Here is a 26925-nt window from a genome sequence, read left to right on the forward strand (position 1 = left end):
AATTAATTGTCTGCTTATGTTTTATACAACTGTTCAGTATGCATCCTAGTGGACAGAGTATGTCAGCTGCAGAGAGTTGCAAATTAGCCAGCTCTATCATGGGCACTAGCCTCCGTAGTATCCAGGTCATCTTCAAGGAGCGGTGCTTCAGGAAGGCGGTGTCCATCATTAAGGACCTCCACCACCAAGGACATGCCCTCTTCTCATTGTTACCATTGGGAAGGAGGTACAGAAGCCTGAAGGCACATACAACAATTCAGGAACAGCTTCTTCCCCCTCTGCCATCCAATTTTTGAATGGACATTGAACTCACAATACCTCAATATTTATTTAACTATTTAATATATATACTTATTGCAATTCACTGTTTTTTTTCTATTATTATGTACTGCAATGTACTGCAGCTGCAAAGTTAACAAATTTCACGACATATGCCGGTGATATTCAACCTGATTCTGATATATGCAGCTATTTAGCATGTCCCCTCGTGGTTAAATTCTGGAAAGTTCATTATTTGAATAGAAGCCATTTGAATGGTGAACTTTTACAAATTTGAATGGAATGTTTTTTATCAGTATAAAAAGATCTGACCACGAGGTCTCGCCATCTTCATTTTCTTCATCTTTTTCTTTTGTCTTTTGCCTCTCCCTATCTTCAATTACTAAACCTCCATCTCTGTCCATTTTCAACTTTCTTTTTCCTATCTATGGTTAATAGAACGATTGTGAAGCAGCCGGCTTTGTGCTTCCTTCTGACTGCCGAAAGAAGCTTGGATAAAAACATCAGAATCCAGCAGCACACAGACTGTGCTGGCAGGGCAAGTAATTCAGGTTCAGCTCCAGCGTGTAGCTGGAACTGATAAAGCAAACAAGTGAGTAAATTGCCATTGAACAGTGAAGTTACAGAGGGAGACATGCACAGGAATACATGCGTGGGAGTGAGGGGGCAGGGGGAGTCAGCTGCACAAACTAAATTCAGAATCAGGTGTAATATTACTGACATTTGTTGTGAAATGTATTGTTTTGCCGCAGCAGTACAGTGTAATACATAATAAAATGAAGATAACTATAGAGTACAAAAATAAATATCTCTCTCTCTCTCTCTCTACATATATATATATATATATTTGTATGTATGTACACACACACACATACACATACATACAAAAAAGTAGTACATAAAAAATAAGTAGTGTAAAAAGACCAAAAAATATTGTAGTAGTATTCATGGATTTGTTGTCCGTTCAGAAATCTGGACTTTGAGAGCATGTTTCCAATAGGACAAGAGGGCACAACTTCAGAATAGAAGTATGTCCCTTTAGAACAGAGATGTGGAGGAATTTCTATAGCCAGAGAATGGTGAATCTGAGGAATTCATTGCTACAGATGCCTGTGGAGGCCAGCTCATCCGGTATATTTAAAGTGACTATATTTCCTGAGGAGTTTCAGGAGACTTGGTATGTCACTAAAGACTACAAATTTCTACATATGTACTGTGGGGAGCATTCTAACCATTTGGACTGGAGGGGCCGCTGCACAGGATCAGAAAAAGCTGCAGAAAGTTGTAATCTCAGCCAGCTCCATCATGAGCACTAGACTCCCCAGTACTGAGGACACCTTCAAATAGTGATGCCTCAAAAAACTGGCATCCATCTTGAAGAACCTCCATTACCCAGCACATGCAGGGAGGAGGCACAGGAGCCTGAAGACACACTTTCGGAAACTGTTTCTTTCCCTTTGCTGTCAGTTTTCTGAATGGACAATGAACCCATAAACACTACCTCACTATGTTTTTCCTCTCTTTTTGAACTACTTACTTATAATATATACACACATACACTTCTTACTGTAACCTACAATTTATTATTACCGGTACTATTATGAACTGCAATGTACTACTGCCAAAAAGCAAATTTCATGACATATGCCAGTGATATTAGACCTGATTCTGATTTTTGATCAGACATGTGTCAAAGGTTATGGGAAGAAGGCAGGAGAATGGGGTTGACAGAGAAACTAAATTGGGAAGGGGGAATGAGAGAGCGTGGGGAAGGGGAACGGAGGGGGCGGGAAACAGGGCAGGAAGAGAACATGTGGGGGTGAGGGTAGGAAAACAGAGGGAGGGTGGAAGTGGGAGAAACAGAGAGGGAGAGCATGGGGGGGGGTGAGGACCGTGTTTTGAGAATGTGTGGGGAGAAGGAGGGTGTGCATAAAGGAGGTGATATAAGGAAGGAATTGTACTCACCGTACGAGTTACAAATGATATGAGTCTCAGGGTATGACTTCCACAAGATCCTGTCACACCACGACGGGACGTTTGTACGCACCTGTGAATGACAGGACACCCCCATTTACAACGTGATGCTCACCAACGCAGTGTAAAACGCGACAGGACACCCCCATTTACAACGTGGTGCTCATCACCGCAGTGTAAAACATGACAGGACACCCCCATTTACAACACGATGCTCACCATCGCAGTGTAAAACACGACAGGACATCCCCATTTACATGATGCTCACCATCGCAGTGTAAAACACGACAGGACACCCCCATTTACATGATGCTCACCATCGCAGTGTAAAACACGACAGGACACCCCCATTTACATGATGCTCACCATCGCAGTGTAAAACATGACAGGACACCCCCATTTACAACGCGATGCTCACCACTGCAGTGTAAAACACCACTCTGGGCATCAGCTGCGGTCCTGGTCCAGCAGAGCCCCGCCACGTGCAGGCACTTTCACAATAATGAAAGTGCACTCAACAGCACGTGTCAGTGTGGAGGGGGCCACCACAGAGGGGCACAGAGGCTGCCAACGTGCGCTGGTGTTGGACAGGCTGGGGAGCAAGAAACTGCATTCTTTGGATGGGAGACTCAAGCTGTGAGGCACATTCTAATGAAAGTGGAGTTCCCAGGGGGGAAAAAAACACAAAATGGTATTTGCAAAACAGTAGGCTGATGCCACTATGATTACGATGGGGTCAATTCCCGCCACTGTCTGTAAGGAGTTGACCCCATGTATGCTGTCCCCATGACCACGTGAGTACTCCAGTCCCTCCCACATTCCAAAGACATATGTATACGGGTTAGTAAGTTGTGGGCATGCTGCATTAGCATCAGAGACATGGCAACACTTGCGGGCTGCCCCCAGCACATCCTCAGACTGTGTTGGTCACTGACACAAACAACATATTTCCAGTAAACAAATGTAAAGGAGAAAAAAAAAATTCTTACTCCAGATCCCATGCAGCACAAAAAAACACATTAAGATTCAGAAGACAATATTAAAAAACACAATAAGTTTAAAACATAAGATAGCTTATATACCCTGAATGATTGTATGTCCATAAAGTGACACTAGGCACAGGAGTGTCTGTACATAAGGTGACTCTGACAGGAAATGATAAAGTAGTGGTGGTTGGGGGTGTGGAGGGGTGGGTTAGTGGGTGGAGATGTTGATCAGCCTCACTGCTCGGGGTAAGTTACTGTTTTTGAGTCTGGTGGTCCTGGCGTGGATGCTATGCAGCCTCCTCCCTGCTGGGAGTGGGACGAACAGACCATGAGCAGGTTTTGATGTACACTTTACAAATAAAGCTAATCTTTAAAACCTTTACATGTTACAGGAGTCAGTGATGAGAGACAAGATGTTCAGAAATCTCCAAGGCCTCACTCACCCCAGTAGGTTTCTGCTTGTGGCAGACATACACATCCCGGGAACCTCTCTCATATCGATACGTTGGAGGAAAGATAATCTCTTCTTCCACTGAGAACAATAAACACCTGAATCAAACATCAGAAGCCAGGACCTGCCCACCAGAAACAAACAACACACTAGCGACTGTGTGGCCAAGTTCTACTGTAACTTCATTTACATGTTTGTGGATGAGCCAGATCTCAAAGACAAGACGGATTGCAGGTAGGAGTCACAGTCTCTTGGCATGCTGCCAAGCCAACATCATAGTTACTGAACTGACAATAAGAAAACATAGCATAGTACAGCACATTACAGGCCCTTCGGCCCACAATGTTGTGCCGACCCTCAAACCCTGCCTCACATATAACCTCCCCCACCTTAAATTCCTTAAAAAACACCTTAAATTAAATTTAAAAATCACAATAAATATAAATACATATGATAGGTCAAATACATAGATTAATTGATTTCACTACATCAAGGATCAGCCTTATTCCCCTTATACAATGACATGTATTAGGAATTTGCTGTGGTGTGTTGGCCAGGGCCTGGCATACAACAAAAAAAACATCCAACAGTTATAAAGGATAAAGAATTGTATAAAAATAAGGTTAGAGGTTAAAGTATGGATACAGACTATTCTGTGGTGTCTGCAGGACAGATTTTAAAGTAGAAAAGCCATTGAACTGGGGCGGTTCCATTCTCTCGAGCTCAGACGTCCAGCTCCAGTGGTATGATATGGATAGAGAATAAAATGTGTATAAACACCAGCATGTGCTGTATTTGCAATATAAACAGCATTATAAAAAGTGGTTTCAAGTGTTTACAGTACAGTGATGGGGATATTAGATAGGGGGGCTAGTTAGAATGGATGAACAAATTAACAGAAAGAAACTCAGTACATGGGACAATAATACACCAATTTCAATACTTACAAAATCGAAGGAATATTTTATTTTTCTCTCTCTCCAGGTTGAGCTGGTCAACTTTCTGCAGAGGCTCCAACTCTTTCCTATTGATATAATTCAGGATGTCCTAAACACAGGAACAAAGAGTGCAAGAGATCAGAAGGGAATGGTCACAAATCCCAGAGAGGTGAGCCTGCGGGAGGACAGTAAACTCTTAGATCCAGCTCCCCAGGACAACTTAGCTTACTTCAGCTCCAGCTGACGGTATAGCCACATTCATTTCAGGCTCCCTGAGAAATGGAAAAGTGGTAAGGGGAGGAGCAAAGGAGGCTAACAGAACACAACACATTAAAAAGAACAGGCCATTTGGCCCACAATGTAGTACCAGCCCTTTAAGACCATAAGACATTGGAGCAGAATAAGACATTTCAGCCCATTGGATCTGCTCTGCCATTCCTCATGGCCAATTTAATATTCCACTCAACCCCATTCTCCTGTCCTCTCCCCGTAATCTCCCACACCCTGACTAATCAAGCACCTATCAACCTCTGCTTTCAATACACCCAATGACTTAGCCTCCACAACTGTCTGTGGCAATGAATTCAAGATTTGCCACCCCCTGACTAAAGACATTCCTCCTCATCTCTATTCTAAATGAACATCCTTTGGTTTTGAGGCTGTGCCCTCTGGTCCTCAACTCCCCCCACCATAAGAAATATCCTCTCCATGTCTACTCTATCTAGGCCTTTCAATATTCAATAGGATTCAAAAGGGTCCCCCCCATTTTTCTAAATTCCAGCAAGTACAGGCCCAGAGCCATCAAGCGCTCCTCATACATTAACCCTTTCATTCCTGGGATCATTCATGTGAACCTTTATCTTACTCCAAGATCAATCTAACCCTTCCCTCCCACATAGCCTCCATTTTTCAATCATCCATGTACTCATCTAAAAGTCTCTTAAATGTCCCTAATGTACCTGCCTCTACCACCACCCACGGGAGGGTGTTTCATGTACTCACCACTCTCTGTAATAAAACCGACCTCCGACACCCCTCTGTACTCTCCTCCAAACATTCTAAGATTACGCCCCCTCACATTAGTCATTAATATAGAAATAAGCCAGGTTTCAGTCTCCAATTCCAATTAAATCATGTGTCATGGAAAGATTATGAATGGTGGATGGGAAAAGGACAGGGAGTGGTGGCGATGCTTTGGTGAGATTGATTTTCATCAAACAACTTTTATAGTTATTTTGTGGTCTGTACAGCTGTGGCCCAGCAATAGTCACCAGCTGTTGGAGATGGAGTAGATATAGCGAGGATGTTTCCTAGAGTGTGGAAGGCACAGCCTCAGAATTAAAGAAATCTCATTAGAACCAATATGAGGGGGTATTTCTTCAGCCAGAGGAAGGTGAATCTGTGGAATTCATTGCACACATATCAGTGGAGACCAAATTATTGGATATATTTAAAGTGGAGGTTGATACGTTCTTGATTAGTAAGGGAGTCAAAGGTTGGGGGGAGAAGTAAGGAGAATGGAGTTGAGAGGGATAATAAATCAGCCATGATGCAATGGTAGAGCAGACTTGATGGGCTGATTGGCCTAATTCAGCTCCAATGTACAATGGAGAAAATCAAGATCCCAGTGGATGTGAAGGCCATACTCAGAGATGAAGACCCTCACAATACATTACCACCGAAACAATGCCTTCTCCCTGGGCATCCTACAGTATATGCAACACCAGCCTGAAGACCGTAAGTCATTTTCTTTGGCAGTTGGAGGACAAGCGAGTTTCAAAAGACATTCTTTTAAAGGGTTAATCTTCACTGTTTCATTTTGGTGATGTGGCAGTTATTGTTTGCTGGTGCAATGAACAGGCCAAGCTTTCTGCTTGCTGCTGGCACCAGGCAGGAGGTACAGAGGCATTAGGTCCCCCACCACCAGGGAAGGAGAAGTTATTACCCTTGAACCACCAGGCTCCTGAACTAGCAGATAACTTCACTCACCCCAACTCTGAAATGATTGCACATCCTATGGACCCACTTTCAAGGACATTAGATCACATGTTCTCAGTATTATTTTATTTACTTATCTATTTATTATTTTTTATTTGCACAGTTTGTCTTCTTTTGCACATTGGTTTGTCAGCGTTAAGTGTATAGGTTTTCAGTGATTCTACTGTACTTATTTGTTCTACTGTGAATGCCTGCAAGAAAATGGGCTCCAATGTGAGGTTGGACAAACTTGGGTTGTTTTTTCTGGAATGGTAGAAGCTGAGGGGAGATCTGATGGAGGTTTACAAGGTTATGAGAGACATAAAGTAGACAGACAGTATCCTTTTCTCAGCTTTGAAATGTCTAATACCAGAGGGCATGTTTTTAAGGTGAGAGGGAGTATTTTAAAGGAGATGTGGGAAGCAAGTTTGTTTCTTTTATACATACACAGAGTGGTGGGTGACTGGAATGTGCTGCCTGGGGTGGGGGTAGAAGCAGATAGATTAGAGACTTTTAAGAGGTATCTAGATAGGCACATGGGTGTGAGGAAGGGAAGGATATGGACTTTGTGTAGACATCAAGGATTAGTTTAATTGGCAATTTGAATACTAATTTAAGCGACTAGGCACAACACTGTGGCCCAAAGGGTCTGTTCCTGTGCTGTGCTGGCAAGTCTGCACTTGAAGTATTGTGTGCAGTTCTGGTTGCCAGCTATAGGGTGTGGTTAAACCGAAGCAGATACAGAAAAGATCGACAGGGAAGTTACCAGCGCCAAAGGGTTTGAGTTACAAGGAGAGACTGGTCAGGCTGGGACTGCTTGGTCTGGAGTGAAAGAGGCTGAGGACTGACCTACTGTTGAGGATTCCCTACCACTCATTCCACAACCTCTCTGACTCACTGGGACTGCCAGACAGGGTAAGAGCTTCTTCCCTCAGGCTGTGAGACTCATGAATACCCTGCCTCCACCGAGCTCTCGTCACTAGGACAGGGAGCGGTTTACTGTTTACCGTGCAGCACACTACATGCACCTTGAATTACATTTTATCAAATTATTTAAGGTAATATTTTGTTTTATCTGCTGTGAGCTATCTGTTTCATGAGCATACTGTGGTCCGGAGGAACGTTGTTTCATTTGGTTGTATATATACACAGTCAGGTGACAATAAACTTGAACAATATTTAAAAGGCATTTGGACAGGTACAGCTATGCTTTAGGTTCTGCAAGTCTACTGGGGAATTTGGAGTCTCAATGTGTGGGGAATCCACTGGAGGCCCAGAGGTGGTCTCTCCTGGTGTTGGAGGCATGTGAGAGAGGGAGAGTTACATTACCTTGGTACCCTTGTTGTGTTGGTTGCTTGTGTTGTTCTGCTGAGAATGGGCCAGAATGCGGACTGCCCCCAGCACACCCTTGGGTTGTGCTAGTTGTTAATTCAAACAATTCCCTTCACTGTGTTTCAATATACATGTGATAAATCTGTATCCATAGATACGGGTCAAACAGAGGCAAATGCAACTGGTTTAGATGAACAGTCAATAGACACAAAATGCTGTAAGAACCCAGCAGGTCAGGCAGCATCTATGGAGAGGATAAACAGCCAATGTATTTGGATGAGTCTCTTTATCAGAACTACAGAGTCCAGATGAAGGGTCTCAGCCCAAAACATTAGCTTTTCATTCCTCTCCATAGATGCTACCTGACCCGCTATGTTTCTCCAATATTTTGTGTGTGTTCCCCTGGATTTCCAGCATCTGCAGAATCTCGCGTTTAAAAGAGTCAGTCACCAGCCTGCTCCTGGGCTGGTTGGGCAGCAAGCTGGGAATGCTCAAAGCCAAGAGGGTAAGTGGCCTGAGGGGAGAGGAAGCGGCATGCCCATGTGGTGACACTACCCACCTGCAGCTCCATGTCCAGCCGGTAGTTGAGGTCTCCAAACCAGAAGAGATGGGTGAACCGTAAGGAGATGTCAAAAGAGCTCAGTTGTTTATCCCCCAGGGAAAGTAGCCTCAGGATGTCCAAGTAGTTTTGGTTTCGCCTGGGTGCAAGAAACAGGATTGGATAAAGGCAGTGTTCACTCTGGTTCAAAGTTCTATCAGTCAGATGGTCTTCAAAAGGCAGCTTCCATCATGAAGGGACATGCCCTCGTCTCATTACTACCATCATGGAGGTGGTACAGGAGCCACATTCAACATTTTAGGAACAGCTTCTTCCCGTCCGCCATCAGATTTCTGAACAGTCCATGAACCCACAAACACTAACTCATTATTCCTTTTGCTTTACATTATTTATTTTTGTTCTTGATAGCAAGATTCTGTCAGCTGAATTCTTCCTGCACAAGCTAACCACTTACAGGACAGAGTGCTGCCTCAACAAAATCTGCAAACAATCCAATCACCCCCACCATCTGGTAATGAGCCTCCTCACAAGCAAACATGAAATGGAAAAAAGAGAAGACATTTGGTCGTCTGCATACGGACTTAATTAACTGGTCACAAGCTCATGCTCGGTGTCAGCAAGACCAAGGAACAGATGGTAGATTTCAGGAAGGGGAAGTCAGGAGAACACACACCACTTCTCATTGAGGATCAGCAGTGGAAAGGGTGAACAGTTTCGAGTTCCTGGGCCCAACACATTGATGCAATCGCAAAGAAGATATGCTAGTGGCTCTATTTTGTTATGAACTTGAGGAGATCGAGTACTTTAACAGACTTCTACAAGAGTTTGGAGGAAAACATTCTGACTGGTTGCATCACCATCTGGTATGGATGCACCACTGCACAGGATCTTGGACATCTTTCGGCACAGCTTTGTGGGCCAAAGGGCCTGTGTTGTGCAGTATGTTTTCTGTTTCATGAAGCAGTGCCTCAGGAAGGTGCCTTCCATCTCTAAAGGTCCTCACTATCCAAGACGTGCCCCCTTCCCATTACTAGAATCGGGAAGGAGGTACAAGGACCCTGAAGATTCAGGGACAGCTTCTTTCTCACCGCTGACAAGATTTCTGAATGATCCATGAGCCCAAAAACACTACCTCACTATACCTTTTGTTTTGCACTGGTCATTTTTGTAGCTTTATATTAACTTTATGCCTTGCACTATACTAATGCTATTGCAAAACAACCCACTTCATGTCACGTGTCAGTGATAATCTGATTCTCTATCAAAAGGAACATCAGGGTAGTATATCAGACCATAAGAGATGGGAGCAGAATTAGGTCACTTGTCCCATCTTTCTGCTCCGCCATTCCAGCAAGGCAGATTTATTATTCCACTCAACCCCATTCTCTTGCCTTCTCGCCGTAACTTTTGACATCCTGACTGATCAACCTCTACTGAAATATACTCAATGATTTGGCCTCCGCAGCTGTCAGTAGCCATGAATTCCACAGACTGATTAAATATCAACATAGTTATTTATTTAGCAAAACAGGACGGAGTAGGCCCTTCTGGCCCTTTCAGCCATGCTGACCAACCCCCCCCCCCCCGACCCCAAATAAATGCAATTAATCCATCTCCCACCCCCGCCCCCCCCATCCTCATCACATTCTACAGAGGTTGTATTGAGAGCATCCTGAGCAGCTGCATCACTGGCTGGTTTGGAAATTGCACCATCTCGGATCGCTAGACCCTGCGGCGGATAGTGAGGTCAGCTGAGAAGATCATCGGGGTCTCTCTTCCCGCCATTACGGACATTTACACTACACGCTGCATCCGCAAAGCAAACAGCATTATGAAGGACCCCACGCACCCCTCATACAAACTCTTCTCCCTCCTGCCCTCCGGGAAAAGGCACCGAAGCATTCAGGCTTTCACTACCAGACTATCTAACAGTTTCTTCCCCCAAACTATCAGACTCCTCAATACCCAGAGCCTGGACTGAGACCTTACTGCCCTATTGTCTTGTTTATTAATTATTGTAATGCCTGCACTGTTCTGTGCACTTTATGCAGTCCTGTGTAGGTCTGTAGTCCAGTGTTCTTTTTCTGTGTTGTTTTTTACATAGTTCAGTCTAGTTATTGTACTGTGTCCTGAAAAAACGTTGTCTCATTTTTACTATGTACTGTAGCAGCAGTTATGGTTGAAATGACAATAAAAGTGACTTGACTTGACTTAATCACGGGACAATTTACAATGACTGATTAACCTACACGGTACGGCTCTGGACTGTGGAAGGAAACTGGAGCACACAGGGAAAACACACACATTCCATGGGGAGAACATATAAACTCCTTACAGATGGTGCCAGATTTGAACTCCCAACTCCGACGCCCCGAGCTGTAATAGCGTTGTGCTAACCGCTACACTACCATGGAAGAGTGAATCTGTGACATATACGTACCTTAATAATAAATTGACTTTGACACACAGTAGCTACCATCAGTAAAAGCTAAACGAGCTCTTGCCCTGGGTGGACCTGGTTCATCCCTCCCTGACAGAAACTCATGGGTGAGCTTCCTTTCCCAGTACAACCACCAACAAGGAGGCTCCACATTAGACTTACCTTGCAGTCTTCTCATTACCAGATGTTAAATGGCAGTTCACAAATCCAAACGACGTGCCATTGAACATGAAGGAAACACCAACTGCACCTTTGTTACCTGTGAAAGATGAAGGCAAATCTTCAGTGAACTGGACCTGATACAAGTTCAAGTTCTAGGCTAATTGTCATTCAACCACACATGTATAGACAGCTAAATGAAACAGTATTCTTCCAGGGCCAAGGTGGAAAACATAGTACACTGTCTCAGTGACATTACAACGAAAGGCATTCTGTCTGCCTGTATCATCGCCTGGTATGGAAAACCTCAGAGGTACACAAAGAGGATACAGACGGTGGTGGACCCAGCTACTGCTCTCTCAACCATCGAAATAATCTACACGAATTGAGGTCTCAGGAAGGCAACACCCATCATCAGGGAACCCTGCCTGCACCCCCACCCCACAAAATCTGGGTCACTGTCTCTTTCCATCAGGCAGAGGCAGGAGGTACAGGAGCCTGAAGACCCACACCCCCAGGTCTTCCCCCACCACCATCAGGTTTGCGAACCCACCTGAAAAACCCTGGAGGCCTTCTGTTGGTCAGGGTCGACTGTGGATGTTGCGCCCCAGCTGTCCACGATACGCAAGCCTGCACGGTACGATATGGACAGCAAGCTGGTGCCTAAGCAGCAGGCTCACTCTTTCTGCACAGCTGCTGAACCCAAAGCAACGGCAGAGACCGATACTGTTCGGCACCAGCGACGATGCTGGACTGGCCCATTACCTCAATGTAGAACTGTCCTATGGACTCCAGCTCTGGATTTTTCATTGGTGTTTCTTTCCAAAGCTTTTCCCCATGAGGGGGCATAGCCACAAGGCAGTGAAGTTTGAGATCAGAGCTTTGCTTCTCTTAGATGAGCCACTGACCCACTATTGCCCTTTTTTTGTCAGTAGAAGCAGTTCCGGCAGGCTTAGTAGCTAAGCCACACATGCAGGTCAGGTGCTGGCCTTGGTTGTCAGAGGCTATTTGAGACGTAGGCCACAGGGAGTATTTAATAGGTAATGGGAGCTTATGCCCACTACCAAGCCTGGTTATAACAACTGCAAGGACTCAAAAACCATAATACTATATTTTTGGATGTGGAGAGGATGTTTTCTGTGCCAAGAGAGTCCAAGACCAGAGGACACAGCCTCAGAATAAAGGGGTATCCTTGTAGAATGGAGATGAGGAGGAATTTCTTTAGCCAGAGGGTGCTGAAACTATGGAATTCTTTGCCAAGTCTTTATGTATAGTTAATGCAGAGATTGATGTATTCTTGTTAGTCAGGGCATGAAGGGATACGGGGAGAAGGCAGGAGATTGTGGCTGAGAGGAAATTGGATCAGCCATGATGAAATGGCGGAACAGACTCAATGGGCCAAATGGCCTAATTCTACTCTTATATCTTAATGGTCTTAATAAGGGACCCAAAACTGCTCACAATATTCCAAGTGAGACCTCACCAGTGCTTGATAAAGTCTCAACATTACATTCTTACTTTTATATTTTGTCCTCTTGAAATGAACGCTAACACTGCATTTGCCTTCCTCACCACAGACTCAACCTGCAAATTAAACTTTAGGGAATCCTGCACGAGGACTCCCAAGTCTCTTTACACCTCAGTTTTTTGTATTTCCTCTCCATTTAGTTCACTGCCTCCTTAACCCCTTTTCCCTTCCTGACTCTCCCAGCTCCCTGTGTCCTGCACCTCGGGTGTAACTACCTCTCTACGTGTCCTATCACTCCTTCAGCCTCCCAAATGATCCGGAGTGCATCCATTTTGCAGTTCCAACTCCTTAACATGGATTGTTAGAAGCTCTAGCTGGGGCTTGCGTCCCGGCGTCTGGAACACAGGGCACATAGGGCGAGCCTTGGTTAGACTTGCTCACAGCAACGTGGAAGAAAGGCATCACGTAGACTTGGAGACCGCCCAACAGAAGAGGAAAGGAGCAGCAACAGCCATGCCTGTGGAATCTCGACATCTTCCTTGTCCTCACTGTGAATGTCTACACTGTCTTACAGTCACCCCCAAACACACAGTGACCTGCACAAACACAATTGTCATCGTCGAAACTGACAACCAACATATACTTACTGTAATTTATAGGTTTTTAACATTTTAATGTAGATAGATAGATAGATAGATAGATACTTTATTCATCCCCATGGGGAAATTCAACTTTTTTCCAATGTCCCATACACTTGTTGTAGCAAAACTAATTACATACAATACTTAACTCAGTAAAAAAATATGATATGCATCTAAATCACTATCTCAAAACAGTATTGCAAAACAGTAGATTTGACGACATATGCCAATGATATTAAACCCGATTCTGATTCTGCACACCATGCCTGCTGCTACTGGTCTCATCAGCAGTATACCGGCAGGTACAGTGCTGTCACCGGTTTACATACCCAGAGTGTTGGCTATTCCGGTCTTCACGCTGGACGTGCTGACGTGGCTGATCCTGTTCTCGTGCTCCGGCTTTACCAGGACTGCGATTTTAATGTTCCAGAGCGTCTGCATTGCAATCTGCAAATGGACACATTTACTACACGGTCACTTACTGCTTCAGAGCACAAGCACCAATCAAACACTAGACCCACTGTATCAATCAAAAGGCTGGTGACATCCTTTGTGGAGACATGTTATAGTTGCATCACTGTCTGGTATGGAGGGGCCACTGCACAAAAAGCTACAGAGTTCGTACAGTCAGCCAGCTCCATCATGGGCACTAAAAGCCTCCAAAAGGCATCCGTCAGTAAGGACCCTCACCATCACGGACATACTCTTCTCATTGCTACAATCAGGGAGGAGGTACAGGAGCACGACGGCACTCAAATGTTTTAGGAACAGCTTCTCCTCTGCCATCAGATCTCTGAACGGTCCATGAGCCCATGAACACGACCTCACTTTTTTTTTGCTCTCTTTTTGCACGACTTAAGAAATGTGCTGTGCATAAAAAATTAAGTAATTTTTTTTACTACTGTGTATTGAAATGTACTGACACGAAACAACAAATTTCACAACATCCGTTAGTGATGGTAAATGTGATTCTGATCACCAAATGATGATTGAGACGCTGCAGGGAACAGGCTAAGAGCCAGATGTCCTTCTCTTTCCTTTACTCCCTGCAGGTGTTAATGGGTGATAAGAGGAACCTGAGGAGAACTTCCTCACTCAGAGAGCGTGCGAGTGTGGAATTAACTGCCAGAGGAAGTGGTGCATGTGGGTTGGATTGCAACATTCAAAAGAAGTTTGGATAAGTAACATGGATGACAGCCTGGCATTGACTGGATGCTCCAAAGAGCCTGGTTCTGTGCAGTGGTGCTCTATGACCCCATGAGGCTTGGTTTGCCCGTGGGGAGAGCTGGTCGGCTCAATCGACATGCAACAGGACACTCACATACAAATTAGCTGCAAGAGCAAGTCACAGTGCCTGTAATGAGATTTAATGAGATTACAGTAGATAAGATTGTCACATCAACATCGCAGTCTCATTTACCATTAAAAATCTTTCATCCCCTTACCACTGTCCCTCCATTACCATTCTTATAAAACAATAAGAAATAGGAACAGAATAAGGCCATTCAGCCCATTAAGTCTGCACCACCATTTCATTATGACTGATCCCGGATCCCACTCAACCCCACACACCTGCCTTTCCGCCATATCCTGTGATGCACTGACCAATCAGGAAACAGTCAACTTCCACCTTAAACATACCCACGGACTTGGCCTCCACCTCAGTTTGTGGCAGAGCATTCCACAGATTCACTACTCTCCGGCTAAAAAAAAAATTCCTCCTTACCTCTGTTCTAAAAGGTTGTCTCTCAGTTTTGAGGCTGTGCCCTCCCACCATAGGAAACATCCTCCGCACATCCACTCTATCTAGTCCTTTCAACATTTGGTAGGTTTCAATAAGATCCCTACACGTTCTTCTAAATTCCAGTGAGTACAGACCCAAGCTGACAAACGCTCCTCATACGTTAACCCCTTCATTCTCAGAATCATCCTTGTAAATTTCAGGGAAGACTCCAGACCTCAAGTGACTGACCATACTTATTCTGAAAGGCCTGGTTCTCAATTCTCTCACAGAAGAAGAGATCTTTGCATTGGACCTTGGGGCTTTTACAATTTTCATCAATGCACCATTGAAAGCATCCTGTCTGGATACATCACAACTAGGTACGGCAAATACTCTGCCCATGACTACAGAAAATTGCAGAGTTGTGGACACAGCTCAGCACATCAAGGAAACTAGCCTCCCTCCATGGACTCTGACTTCACTTCTTACTGCCTCAATAAAGCAACCAGCATAATCAAAGACCCCCACCCACTCCAGTCATTCCATCTTCTCCTCTCTCCCATCAGATGGAAGATACAAAAGCCTGAAAGCACGTCCCACCGGGCTCAATGACAGCTTCTACCCCACTATTATAAGACCATTGAATGGTTCCCTAGTACAACGAGTTGGACTCCTGACCTCACAATCTACCTCCTTATGGATCTTGTAGCTGCACAGCACTTTCTCTGTAACTGTAACACTTTATTCTGCACTGTGTAATGAACTGACCAGTATGAACAGAATTCAACATGTTTCTCATTGTACCTTAGCACTTGTGCCAACAATAAACCAATTTACCAACATGCTAGCTTGCCCAGTCCAGAGATAGGAACCAAAAGACTCAGATCGATGGAGTGAGGTACATAGGTACATAGACCATTAGACCAAAAGACATAAGAACATAAGAAATAGGAGCAGGAGTCCGCCATCTGGCCCGTCGAGCCTGCTCCACCATTCAATAAGATCATGGTTGATCTGGCTATGGACTCATCTCCTCCTACCTGCCTTTTCCCCATAACCCTTAATTCCCCTACTATGCAAAATTCTATCCAACCTTGTCTTAAATATATTTACTGAGGTAGCCCTCCACAGCTTTATTGGGCAGGGAATTCCACAGATTCAACACTCTCTGGGAAAAGCAGTCCCTCCTCATTCCATCCTAAATCCACTCTCTGAATCTTGAGGCTATGTCCCCTAGTTCTTAGAAGATCTTCTCTCATTCTTCTGAATTCCAGCGAGTACAGTTCCAGGCGACTCTATCTTTCCTCATAGTCTAACCCCCTCTTCTCTGGAATCATCCTGGTGAACCTCCTCTGCACCACCTCCAAAGCCAGAATATCCTTCCTCAAGTAAGGAGACCAGAACTGCACACAGTACTCCAGGTGCGGCCTCACCAGTACCCTGTATAGTTGCAGCATAACCTTCTGGCTCGTAAATTCAGTCCCTGTAGAAATAAGGCCAACATTCCATTTGCCTTCTTGATAGCCTGCTGCACCTGCAAACCAACCTTTTGTGATTCACACACAAGCACCCTCAAGTCCCTCTGCACAGCAGCATGCTGCAATCTTTTACTATTTAAATAATAATCTGCTCTTTAATTTTTCCTTCCAAAATGGACAACCTCGCATTTAACAACAGAGGAGAAAGAGGAGCAGAATTAGGCCATTCAGCCCATCAGGTCTACACTGACATTCCATTATGCCTGAATTATTATCCCTCTCGATCCCATTCTCCTGCCTTTGCCCAAGTACCTTTGACTATATACCCACTGATTTGGCCTCCACAGCTGTCTGTGGTAATGAATTCCACAGATTCACCACCCTCTGGCCAAAGAAATTCCTCCTCATCTCTGTCCTGAATGTATGACCCTTTATTCGGAAATTTTGCCTCCTGTTCCTAGACTCTCCCACTATAGGAAACATTCTCTCCACATACTCTCTAACTAGGCTTTTCAATATTTGAGAGGTTTCAATGAAATCCTCCCTCATTCTAAACTCCAGCAAGTACAGGCCCAGAGCCATCAAATGCTCCTCACACATTAACCCTTTCATTCTCTGAAACATTCTTGTGAACCTCCTTCACACTCTCTCCAACGACACAACATCTCTTCTTAGTTAAGGGGCCCAAAATTGCTCACAAATGCAGAGTGACCAGTGCCTTATAAAGCCTCAGCATTACATTCTTGATTTGAAACCCTAGTCCTCTGGAAATGAATGCTAAAGTTGCATTGCAAGTTAACCTTTCAGGAATCCTGCACGAGGACTCACAAGTAGGCAACAAAATAAAGGCAATCTTATAAAATGGTGTCGCTAATCTCAGAATATGAATGGATGTGGGTGTGGGGGATGTAGGAGGATCAAGGGATACCCCAAACCCCAATCCAGAAACTCAAATGCAGACATTCCTCTGACCACCACAAAGAGAAAGCTGAGCATCAGCTGTCTCTCCACTGCACACCTTACCGGCTTGAAGTCTAGGTCAGTGCATTCCTTTAGACTGCCCCGGACAAAGTCAACCCACTCCTTGTCCGCCACCGAGTTCTCCTGGGTCCCAATGACATAGATGTCGTGTGGAATGGTGACTGCCATCTCGTCCAGAGTCTTCCCAAGGCCTTTGGAAACCAGCCAGGATGCCATGAATTTCGGAGGGGGGGCACTTCCTGGTCAACAAAATATTTGAGAGAGGGAGACATGCTTCAAAATTCCACACAACCACAAACACGCTATCTGCAGAAACACACACAAAATGCTGGAGGTACTCAGCTGGTCAGGCAGCATCTATGGAAATCAATAAAGAGTTGACATTTCAGGCTGATGCCCTTCACCGGGACTGGAAAGGAGGGGTGAAGAAGCCAGAACAAGTAGGTGGGGGGAGAGGGAAGCTGGCAGCTGATAGGTAAGACCAGGTGAGGAGGAATGAGGGTGGGAGGTAATAGGTGCGATAGGATAAGTGGAAGGAATAAAGAGCAGAAGAATGAGCAATCTGATAGGACAGGACACGTACAAACAAGCTGGAGGAACTCAGCAGGTCGGGCAGCATCCATGGAAATGAATAGTCAGGACGAAGGGTCTCGGCCTGAAACGTTGACTGTTCATTTCCACGGATGCTGCCCAACCTGCTGAGTTCCTCCAGCTTGTTTGTACATGTTGATTTGACCACAGTATCTGCAGTGTATTTTGTGTTTGATAGGACAGAACAGTGGACCATGGGAGAAAGGGAAGGGGGAGGGGACCAAAGGGGAGGAGAAGGTGAGGACAGGTGAGGAGAAGGGTTTAGTAAGAGAGGGACCAGAATAGGAAAAGAAAAAGGAGAGAAGGTGGAGAGGGAAGAAATTACTGGAGGTTACAAAAATCAATGTTCATGCCATCAGTTTGGAGGCTACCCAAACAAACATGCAAATGGAACGTTTAGCTCCTCCAACCTCATTGTGACAGCAGAGGAGGCAATGGACCAACACACTATATCCTCAGAACACAGGCCTTCATGGCCAGGTCAGTATTTAACTTCCATTCCACATCCCCTTTGTCATGGTAGGGTAGTGTTTAGTGTAATGCTTTACAGTGCAGTCAATCAAGGGTCAATTCCCACCAGCAGTTTGTGCATACTCCCCGTCACTACGAGGGTTTCCCCCCCACATCCCAAAGTCTTGCGGCTTAGGATTAGTAAGTTGTGGGCTGCCCAGCACAATTCTCAGGTGCATTTCACTGTATGTTTCAAGAGGGCCTAATTTTAAGGAGTTTGGAGGTAAGTAGAGCGGGGGATGTCAGAGGGAGTTTTTTTTTACACACAGAGTATTGGGTGCGTGGAACATGCTGTCAGCGATGATGGTAGAGGCAGAAACATTAGGGACATTTGAAAGACTCATAGATAGGCACATGGATGAAAGTAAAATGGAGGATTATGCAGGAGGGTCGGTTTAGAGTAATCTTAAAGTAGGATTAAAGGTCAGCTCAACTCTGTGGGCTGAAGAGGCTGTGCTGTGCTGTTCTAAGTGACAAATAAAGTCAATCTTTACCCATATTCCAGGTGCCAATGAAGATGGAGATCATGTCCGGTTCATCCTGCTTTGAATACTTGTTCTTCATTAGCTGCAGGAGTTGGCAGAATGCCTCACGTTTCTGTACGGGGAGAGCAGTGAACAACAACTAGTAAAGGCCTGATAGAGTGGCTGCCAACTGTGCTTTCAAAGTCCTTACAATCACAGAACTAAACAGCATGGATGAAGGTCCTTTGGCCCAACCAGTCTATCCACCCACAGTCCACCCACTTAGTTCCAATTCATAGTGTCTGACCGTAACCTGTGAAACCCCGCATGTTGTGGGCATGCTATGTTGGCGCCGGAAACATGGCAACTTTTGTGGGCTGTGTTGGTTGTTGATGCAAACGAGGCATTTCACTGTATGTTTCAATGTCCGTCGCAAAGTTAAGCTAATCTGAATACAAGGGATTCTGCAGATGCAGGAAATGCAGAGCCACACACACAAAATGCTGGAGGAACTCAGCAAGTCAGGCAGCATCTATGGAAATGACAAATAAACACCTCAATTCAGGGCCCCAAACTATCTTCCCTGGTGAGGTGACACTTTTCCTACGAATCTGTTGGGGTCATCTACTGTATCCAGTGCTCCCAATGGGGTCTCCTCTACATTAGTGAAACCCAATGTAAAATGGGGGAACCATCTTTGTTAAGCACCTCTGTTCTATCTGCAAAAAGCAGGATTTCCCGGTGGCTAATCATTTTAATTTCAATCCCCATTCCCGTTCCAACATTTGATCCATGGCCTCCTCTTCTGCCGTGGTGAAGCCTTTCTCAAGTTGAAAGAGCAACACTTCATATTCTGTCTTGGTAGCCTCCAACCTGACAGCATGAACATCAATTTCCCCAATTTCAGGTAATTTCCTCCCCCTCCTCATTCCCTCTACTTCTATTCCCCACTCTGGCCTCTTAACTCTTCTCCTCACTGGCTTATCACCTCCCCTAGTGTCCCTCCTCCTCCCCTTTCTCCCCTTGGTCCACTTTCCTCTATCAGATTCCTTCTTCTTCAGCCCTTTGCCCTTTCCACCTATCACCTCCCAAGCTTCATTGCTTCATTCTTCATTCTCTTCCCCCCACCAACCTGGCTTCACATATCACCTTCTACCTTGTCGTCCTTCCCTCCCCCACTTTCTTATTTTGGCATCTTCCCCCTCCCCCTCCAGTCCCGATGAAGTGTATTGGCCCGAAACGTCCAATGTTAATTCACTTCCACAGATGCTACCTGACCTGCTGAGTTCCTCCAGCATTTTGTGTTTGTTGCCCTAATTTAATGTACCTTTATCTAAAACGCTTCTTAAACAATATTATTGTACCTGCCTTAACCACTTTCTGACAGTTCATTTCATAAACTCACCACCCTCTGGGTGAAAAAGCTGCCCCTCAAGTCTCTTATAATTCTTTCTCTTCTCGCCCTAAACTAATGCCCTCTAGTTCTGGATTCCCCTACCCTGGAGACATTCCTTTATTCTGACAACCCTAAACGATGGAAACAACTCCACAACCACCCTATCCAAACACAAGAAGGCCTGCAGATGTTGAAAATCCAAAGTTACACACACAAAATGCTGGAGGAACTCAACAGGCCAAGCAGCATCTATGAAAAAGAGTAAACAGTTGATGTTTCGGTCCAAGACTCTATATAGGCCTTTCAGTATCCAGTAAATTTTAATGAGATCCCCCACCATCCTTCTGAACTCTGTCAAGTACTGGCCCAGAGACTTCATATACGTAATCATGACTCTGGAAATGGCAGAGTGGTTTATACGCTTTTGGTTAACATCTCAGACACACAGTAACAAAGGTCGTTTGCCTGAAGCTCCGTGGAACATTTTATGATGTCATAGGCGTTGCCATTAATGTAGACAATGGACTGCAGATACTGGAATTTGCAACAAGAAACAACCTGCCAAGGGAACTCTACTCGTTCACCTCTATTCATATTGATATTGGAACTCAGCTAGCTCCATCATAAGCACTAACATCCACTACATTGAGGATATCTTCCAAAGCCGATGCCTCAGGAAGGTGGTGTCCATCATTAAGGACCCCGTCACCTAGTACATACTCTCTTCTCATTTCTACCAGCAGGGATGAAGTACAGGAGCCTGAAGACACACACTTGATATTTAAGAACAGCTTCTTCTCCTCTGCCATCAGATTTCTGAGTAGATAATGAACCCATGTACACTAACTCACTTTCCTTTGCTCTTTTTGCAATACTTAAATATATATATATACACACTTTAATGTAATTTCTATTTTTTATTATTTATTGCAATGCATTGCTGTTACAAAATAACAAATTTCTTGACATACAGTATGCCAGTGATATTAAACCTGATACTGGTATCTTTCCTGCAGATACATCTTCCTAGAACTGCACATAGTACTGAAAATTAGGCGTCCCCAATATCTTATAAAATATTAAAGTGACACTTCAACTGCTGTACACAGCACTCCAATTTATAAAGGCCAATGTACTGAATGCTCTCTTTACGACCCTATCTACTTCTGATGTCCCTTGCAAGGAATTCCGGATCTGTATTTCCCCGATCCCTCTGTTCTGCCACACTCCTCAGTGCCCTTCCATTCACTGTGTATGTCCTACCCCGGTCAGCAGACTGAGCAGCATCTGTAGAGGAGAGGAACTGTCGACGATTCGGATCGAAACTGTGCATCGGAACAGGTTGTTGTTTGACACAACAAATCCAGACAGAACTGTTTGAGAATGAAACACCAGCGGCCCGGCCACTCACCCTTGTGGTTTCAAAAATGAAGTCCTTCCTCTGCGTTTTATCCTTTTCCTTTTCAAACACAATTCCCAACTTGTTGTGGACACGCTGTGACTTTATCAGCTGCCGAACTGATGGAGAGTAAATATAATTTACTTTATAATAACTTAGTCATAACAATTCACTTTGTAACAATTTATCTTATAATTATTTACTTTACAATAATTTACTCAATAATTCCCTGAATATTGCATGTTACTGTTGGCCTTTATAATCACTACTCAGTGAAGCAGCCAGCTTAATCTAATTTATTTATTTAGGGAAATGTTGTGACACCCACCCATCCAGCCCAATAGGTTACACTGCACAGCAACCCACTAATTTAGACCATAAGATATAGGAGCAGAATTAGGCCTTTTGGCCCATCGAGTCTGCTCTGCCATTTCATCATGGCTGGTCCATTTTTATCTCTCAGCCCCAGTCTCCTGCCTCCTCCCCGCATCCCTTCATGCCCTGACCAATCAACCTCTGCCTGACCACATTCTGGCTGAAGAAATGCCTCATCTCTATTCTAAAAGGATGCCCCCTGTATTCTGAGGTTGTGTCCTCTGGTCCTAGGCTGTCTCACCATAGGAAACATCCTCTCCACATCCACTCTATCAAGGCCTTTCAATGTTGACTAGGTTTCAGTTAGGTCACCCCTCATTCTTCAGAGTTCTGGTGAATACAGGCCCAGAGCCATCAAACACTGTTCATATGACAAGCTGTTTAAACTTGGAATCATTTTCATGAGCCTCCTTAAACCCTGTTCAGTGTCTGCACATCCTTTCTATAAGGGGCCCAAAACTGCTCACAATACTCCAAGTGAGGTCTCACCAGCACTTTATATAGTCAACTTTATATCCTTTCTTTTATATTCCAGTCCTCTTCAAATGAATGCTAACATTGCATTTCCCTTCCTCACCACCAACTCAACCTGCAAATTAACCTTTAGGGAATACTGTACAAGGACTACCAAGTCCTTTTCTGTCTCCGATTTTTGAGTTTTCTTACCATTTAAAAAAAAGTCTTCCCTTTTATTTCTTCTACCAAAGTACATGACCACACACTTCTCGACACTGTATTCCATCTGCCACTTCCTTGCCCATTCTCCTAAGTCCTTCTCAGCAACATGTACAACACGCTGGAGGAACTCAGCATCCGTGGGCAGAGACCCCTCGTCAGGACTGAAACGTTGACTGCTCGTTTCCACGGATGCTGCCCGACCTGCTGAGTTCCTCCAGCGTGTCGTACGTGTTGCTTTGACCCCAGCAGCTGCAGTATACTTTGTATTTACTAAGTCCTTCTGTAGCCTCTCTACTTCATCAAAATTTCCTGCCCCTCCACCTATCTTCATATCGTCTGCAAACTTTGCAACAAAGCAATTAATTCCACCATGGAAGTCATTGACATAAAGTGTTGTGCTAACCGCTATACTACCACGGTGCCCAAATCTTCCTGCACCCTCTCATTCTCTCTTCTCCACCCTCCCATTCGATACAAAGCCCTGTCATAAACTATTGAACAATTCACTTGTATAAGATGCAGCCTTGACCTCACAACCTACCTCATTATGACCTTGTACCTTATTGTCTACTTGCACTGTAACTGTTAGACTTTATTCAGCAATCTGTTATTACTTTCCCTCGTACTACCTGTGTAATGAATTGTTCTGTATGAACAGCATGCAAGACGAAGAGATTGATAACAAAGATTGTTAAAAAGGTTTTTTTTTGTACTGATCACGGTGTCAAATATTTAACATCATTCTTAAAACATTAGGCTACTGCTAGTCCCAAAACTCAACTGAATTATGGAATGGGTTCTAGGAGCGGCCCTCCTCCTTACTTTTATCATGAGTAAATGTGTTCCAGTCCTCCTGAGTGTCCTTGGATTTCTTCATTACCACCAGCTTACCCCCCTCCACATCCACACTGAGCGAGTACTTCTGCGATTTACCAATCTTTGTTAAATCTGTTAGGTTCACGTCCAGCTTAACCTGAGGAGGAGGAGGAGGAGGAGGAGGAGGAGGAAGATGAGTGCCAACGTTATAAGAGCTGTGGCTACTTACTGTTAAAAAAATAGCTTTATTTGTCACTGGTACATAAGAGCAGAAGAGATAGGAGCAGAATTAGGCCATCTGGCCCATCACACCTGCTCTGTCATTTCATCTTGGCTGATTCATTATCCATCTCAACCCTATTCTCCTTCCGAAAACATCAAAGCATACAGTGAAATGAATCGTTGGCATCTACAACCATTGCAGTCCAAGGATTGTGCTGGGCAGCCCACAAATGTCGCCATGCTTCAACACGTCCACAACTCACTCAGCCTAACCCCATACGTCTTGGGACTGTGGGAGGAATCCAAAGCACCCCGAGGAAACCCACATGGTCACGGGAGAACGTACAGACAGCGGCAGAAATTGAAGCCTGATTGGCAATCAGCTACCATAGTGCCCTGATAGCACATTACTAGTTATGTGCTGGCTCAGTGGTAGCTCTCTCAGTGAAATCAAACAGGTTCATAGATACAAACTCCCTGGGGGAATGCTGTGCTCTTGGAAAGATGCAACTGAGGGAGCTTCATGTTGATAATAGGATCACTGAAGGGAATTAACACCGTGGATCAGTGTGATGGTGGAGAGGCAGATATACTGACGGACAGGCGATGTACTGGCAAAGATTAGTTAAAGGGCATAGATTGAGTGGACAGCCTGAGATCCCAGGGCAGAAAGGGGTTATAACTTTAAGGTGATTGGAAGAAAGTAATGGGGGCAAGTCAGAAGTAGTTTTTTTTACACAGAGAGTAGTGGGACTTGAGGACCTGAGTTACAGAGTAAGATTGAATAGATGGCGACTTTATTCCCTGCAGTATAGGAGAATGAGGGGAGATTTGATAGAAATACACAAAATTATGAGGGGTATAGATAGGGGAAATGCAAGCAGGTTTTTTCCACTGAGCTTGGGTGAGACTAGAACAATGTCATAGGTTAAGGCTGGAAAGTGAAATGTTGAAGGGGAGCCTCTTCACTCAGAGAGTGGTGAGTGTGGAATGAGCTCCCAGTGGATACGGGTTTGATTTTATAAGGCAAGGGAAGTTTGCATAGATACATGGATGGGAGGGGAGTGGAGAGCTATGGTGGGTGCAGGTGGATTAATAGTTAGTTGGGGACTAGGTGGGCTGAAGAGCCTGTTTCGGTGCTGCAGTGCTCAATGACTCTAACGACATTCTCTCTGTTTGCAGTCATGTTGAGTGCACCTCACATTAAATTTGGGAAAAGTCACAACGAATCTGGTGGTAACTGGGCAGAGATCTGGACACCAGATTCTCTTGCCACATGGGGCTAATGTTTACTATTAACAAACAGCACAAGTGTAGAAAATTGTGCACTTTGGGAATGCGATCTGGCACTCTAAATTTCTGCTGTCACAAATAGAGGGCAATGATGGATCAAGTAGATAGATTAGGTAAGATTTAAGCAGAGTGGCCATTGTGTTAGCTTTTCCACTGAGGTTGGGTGAGACTACGACTAGAGGTCATGGGTTCATAGTAGTAGTACATAGTAGTAGTCTCTCGAAGTCCGAGGAAGATGAATGTGTTGTGCAGTCAATGTCTGTGGGCACGCATATGACTTCTAAGGCCGAAGTCCAAAGCGCAGATACGGTCGCAGATGGGACAAGGAGCACCACCTGCTGGGGCAGGAGCGGACGCCTTCCTGTGTCCTTCTTGACTCGCCTTGAGGCACTGCATGCGCCAGTTGGCTTGGAAGTTGTTTGCTGCCTTGGAGCATAGATTGCGCCACTTGGACCGATCAGCAGCAGTGTGTTCGAGATCGCGGGGCTGGAGTTTGGCCCACTTAAGGTTTGACTTGAGGTTGTCCTTGTACCTCTTCCTTGGGCGACCTTGGGCATGGTTGCCATGCTCCAGTTCTCCGTAGAACAACTGATGCGGCATTCTGGACTCATCCATGCGGATCACATGGCCGGTCCATCTGAGCTGAGCCTTCAAAACCTTGGCTTCAATGCTTGTGGAATTGGCTCGGTCCAGGACTGTCATGGGTTAATGGTGAAAAGTAAAATGTTTAAAGGAAACATGAGGGGGAACGAGGGTGGTGAAAGTGTGGAACGAGCTGCCAGTGGAAATGGTGGATGTGGGTTCCATTTCAACATTTAAGAGAAATTTGGATTGGTACATGGATGGGAGGGGTAGGGACGGCTATGGTCTGGGTGCGAGTCGCTAGGACTAACTAGGCAGATTAATAGGTCAGCATTGTTTAGAAGGGCCGAAGGGACTGTTTCTGTGCTGTGGTGTTCTATGACTCTAAGTAGGTTTTGTTTCTCTTTGTTTTCAGGTGAGCAGAGAAACAAAAGCTCCAGTTTTGACCGACCCTTCACATAGTTGAAACAACCAAGTGCATTACTGTCAAAGGAGCAGGATTGACAGACTGAATGGCCTCATTCTGCTCCAATGTGGCTTTTGCCATAAGAATGGCTCATTTCTGTAGAGTACTGCAGTGAAGCACTTCAGTCACACTGAACGGAAGATAAACTGGAATCAATGCTGTCACAGAGAGCAGGCAGCTCAATAATACACTGTTCAAAAAGAATCCCCTCTTGCTGTTTAATCTTCATCTGACAGTTGGAAAACTTCTGGGAACAGCTTCTCAATTTATCTTTATCAAAACTATTCGCAGTTTTAAACATCTTCCCTAAATTTTTCCCTGAAGAGTATAACTCCAGCAATCTCTATCTCTTCCTCCCATGGCCTCTATCTGTAACCCCACACCACCCACCCTGCAGCCTCCATCCATTCCCCCCCAACCCCTCTGAGGCCTCTATCCACCCTCCCCCTCCCATGGACTCCATCCGTTCCCCCACCAACTCCCCATGACCTCTATCCGTTGCCCCCCAACCCCTCTGAGACCTCTACCCATCCTGTCCCCCACCCCCCCACCCCCCAAGGCCTCTATCCATCCCCCCAACCCCTCTGTGGCTTCTATCCATCCCCCCACCACCCCTCAGCCTCTATCCACCCTCCCTCCCACCCCACCACCCCCGTGGCCTCTATCGTATCCCCTCCTGATTTTAATCTATATTACTCTCATGATTTTACAAAACTGGTCCCACCCTAGTGGAAGAGCTGCCACTTT

The 26925-nt window shown here is 44.9% G+C and overlaps 1 protein-coding gene across 2 annotated transcripts in view; it reads right to left on the bottom strand.

Moving 5' to 3' along the window:
- The window catches only part of inppl1a (inositol polyphosphate phosphatase-like 1a), a 202780-nt gene that overhangs the window by 41173 nt on the left and 134682 nt on the right, over positions 1-26925 (bottom strand). For both annotated transcript variants that reach the window (XM_073044343.1, XM_073044344.1), the window contains exons 9-18: positions 23622-23772; positions 21759-21865; positions 18982-19084; positions 17429-17625; positions 13534-13651; positions 11099-11195; positions 8497-8635; positions 4638-4737; positions 3683-3771; positions 2245-2326 (exon numbers count right to left, since the gene is read on the bottom strand). In XM_073044343.1, the coding sequence (XP_072900444.1) occupies positions 2245-2326; positions 3683-3771; positions 4638-4737; positions 8497-8635; positions 11099-11195; positions 13534-13651; positions 17429-17625; positions 18982-19084; positions 21759-21865; positions 23622-23772 (1183 nt within the window). The remainder of the gene's footprint in view (positions 1-2244; positions 2327-3682; positions 3772-4637; positions 4738-8496; positions 8636-11098; positions 11196-13533; positions 13652-17428; positions 17626-18981; positions 19085-21758; positions 21866-23621; positions 23773-26925) is intronic.

This window comes from Hemitrygon akajei, chromosome 4 (genome assembly GCF_048418815.1).
Source record: "Hemitrygon akajei chromosome 4, sHemAka1.3, whole genome shotgun sequence".
Classification (NCBI taxonomy): Eukaryota; Metazoa; Chordata; class Chondrichthyes; order Myliobatiformes; family Dasyatidae; genus Hemitrygon; species Hemitrygon akajei.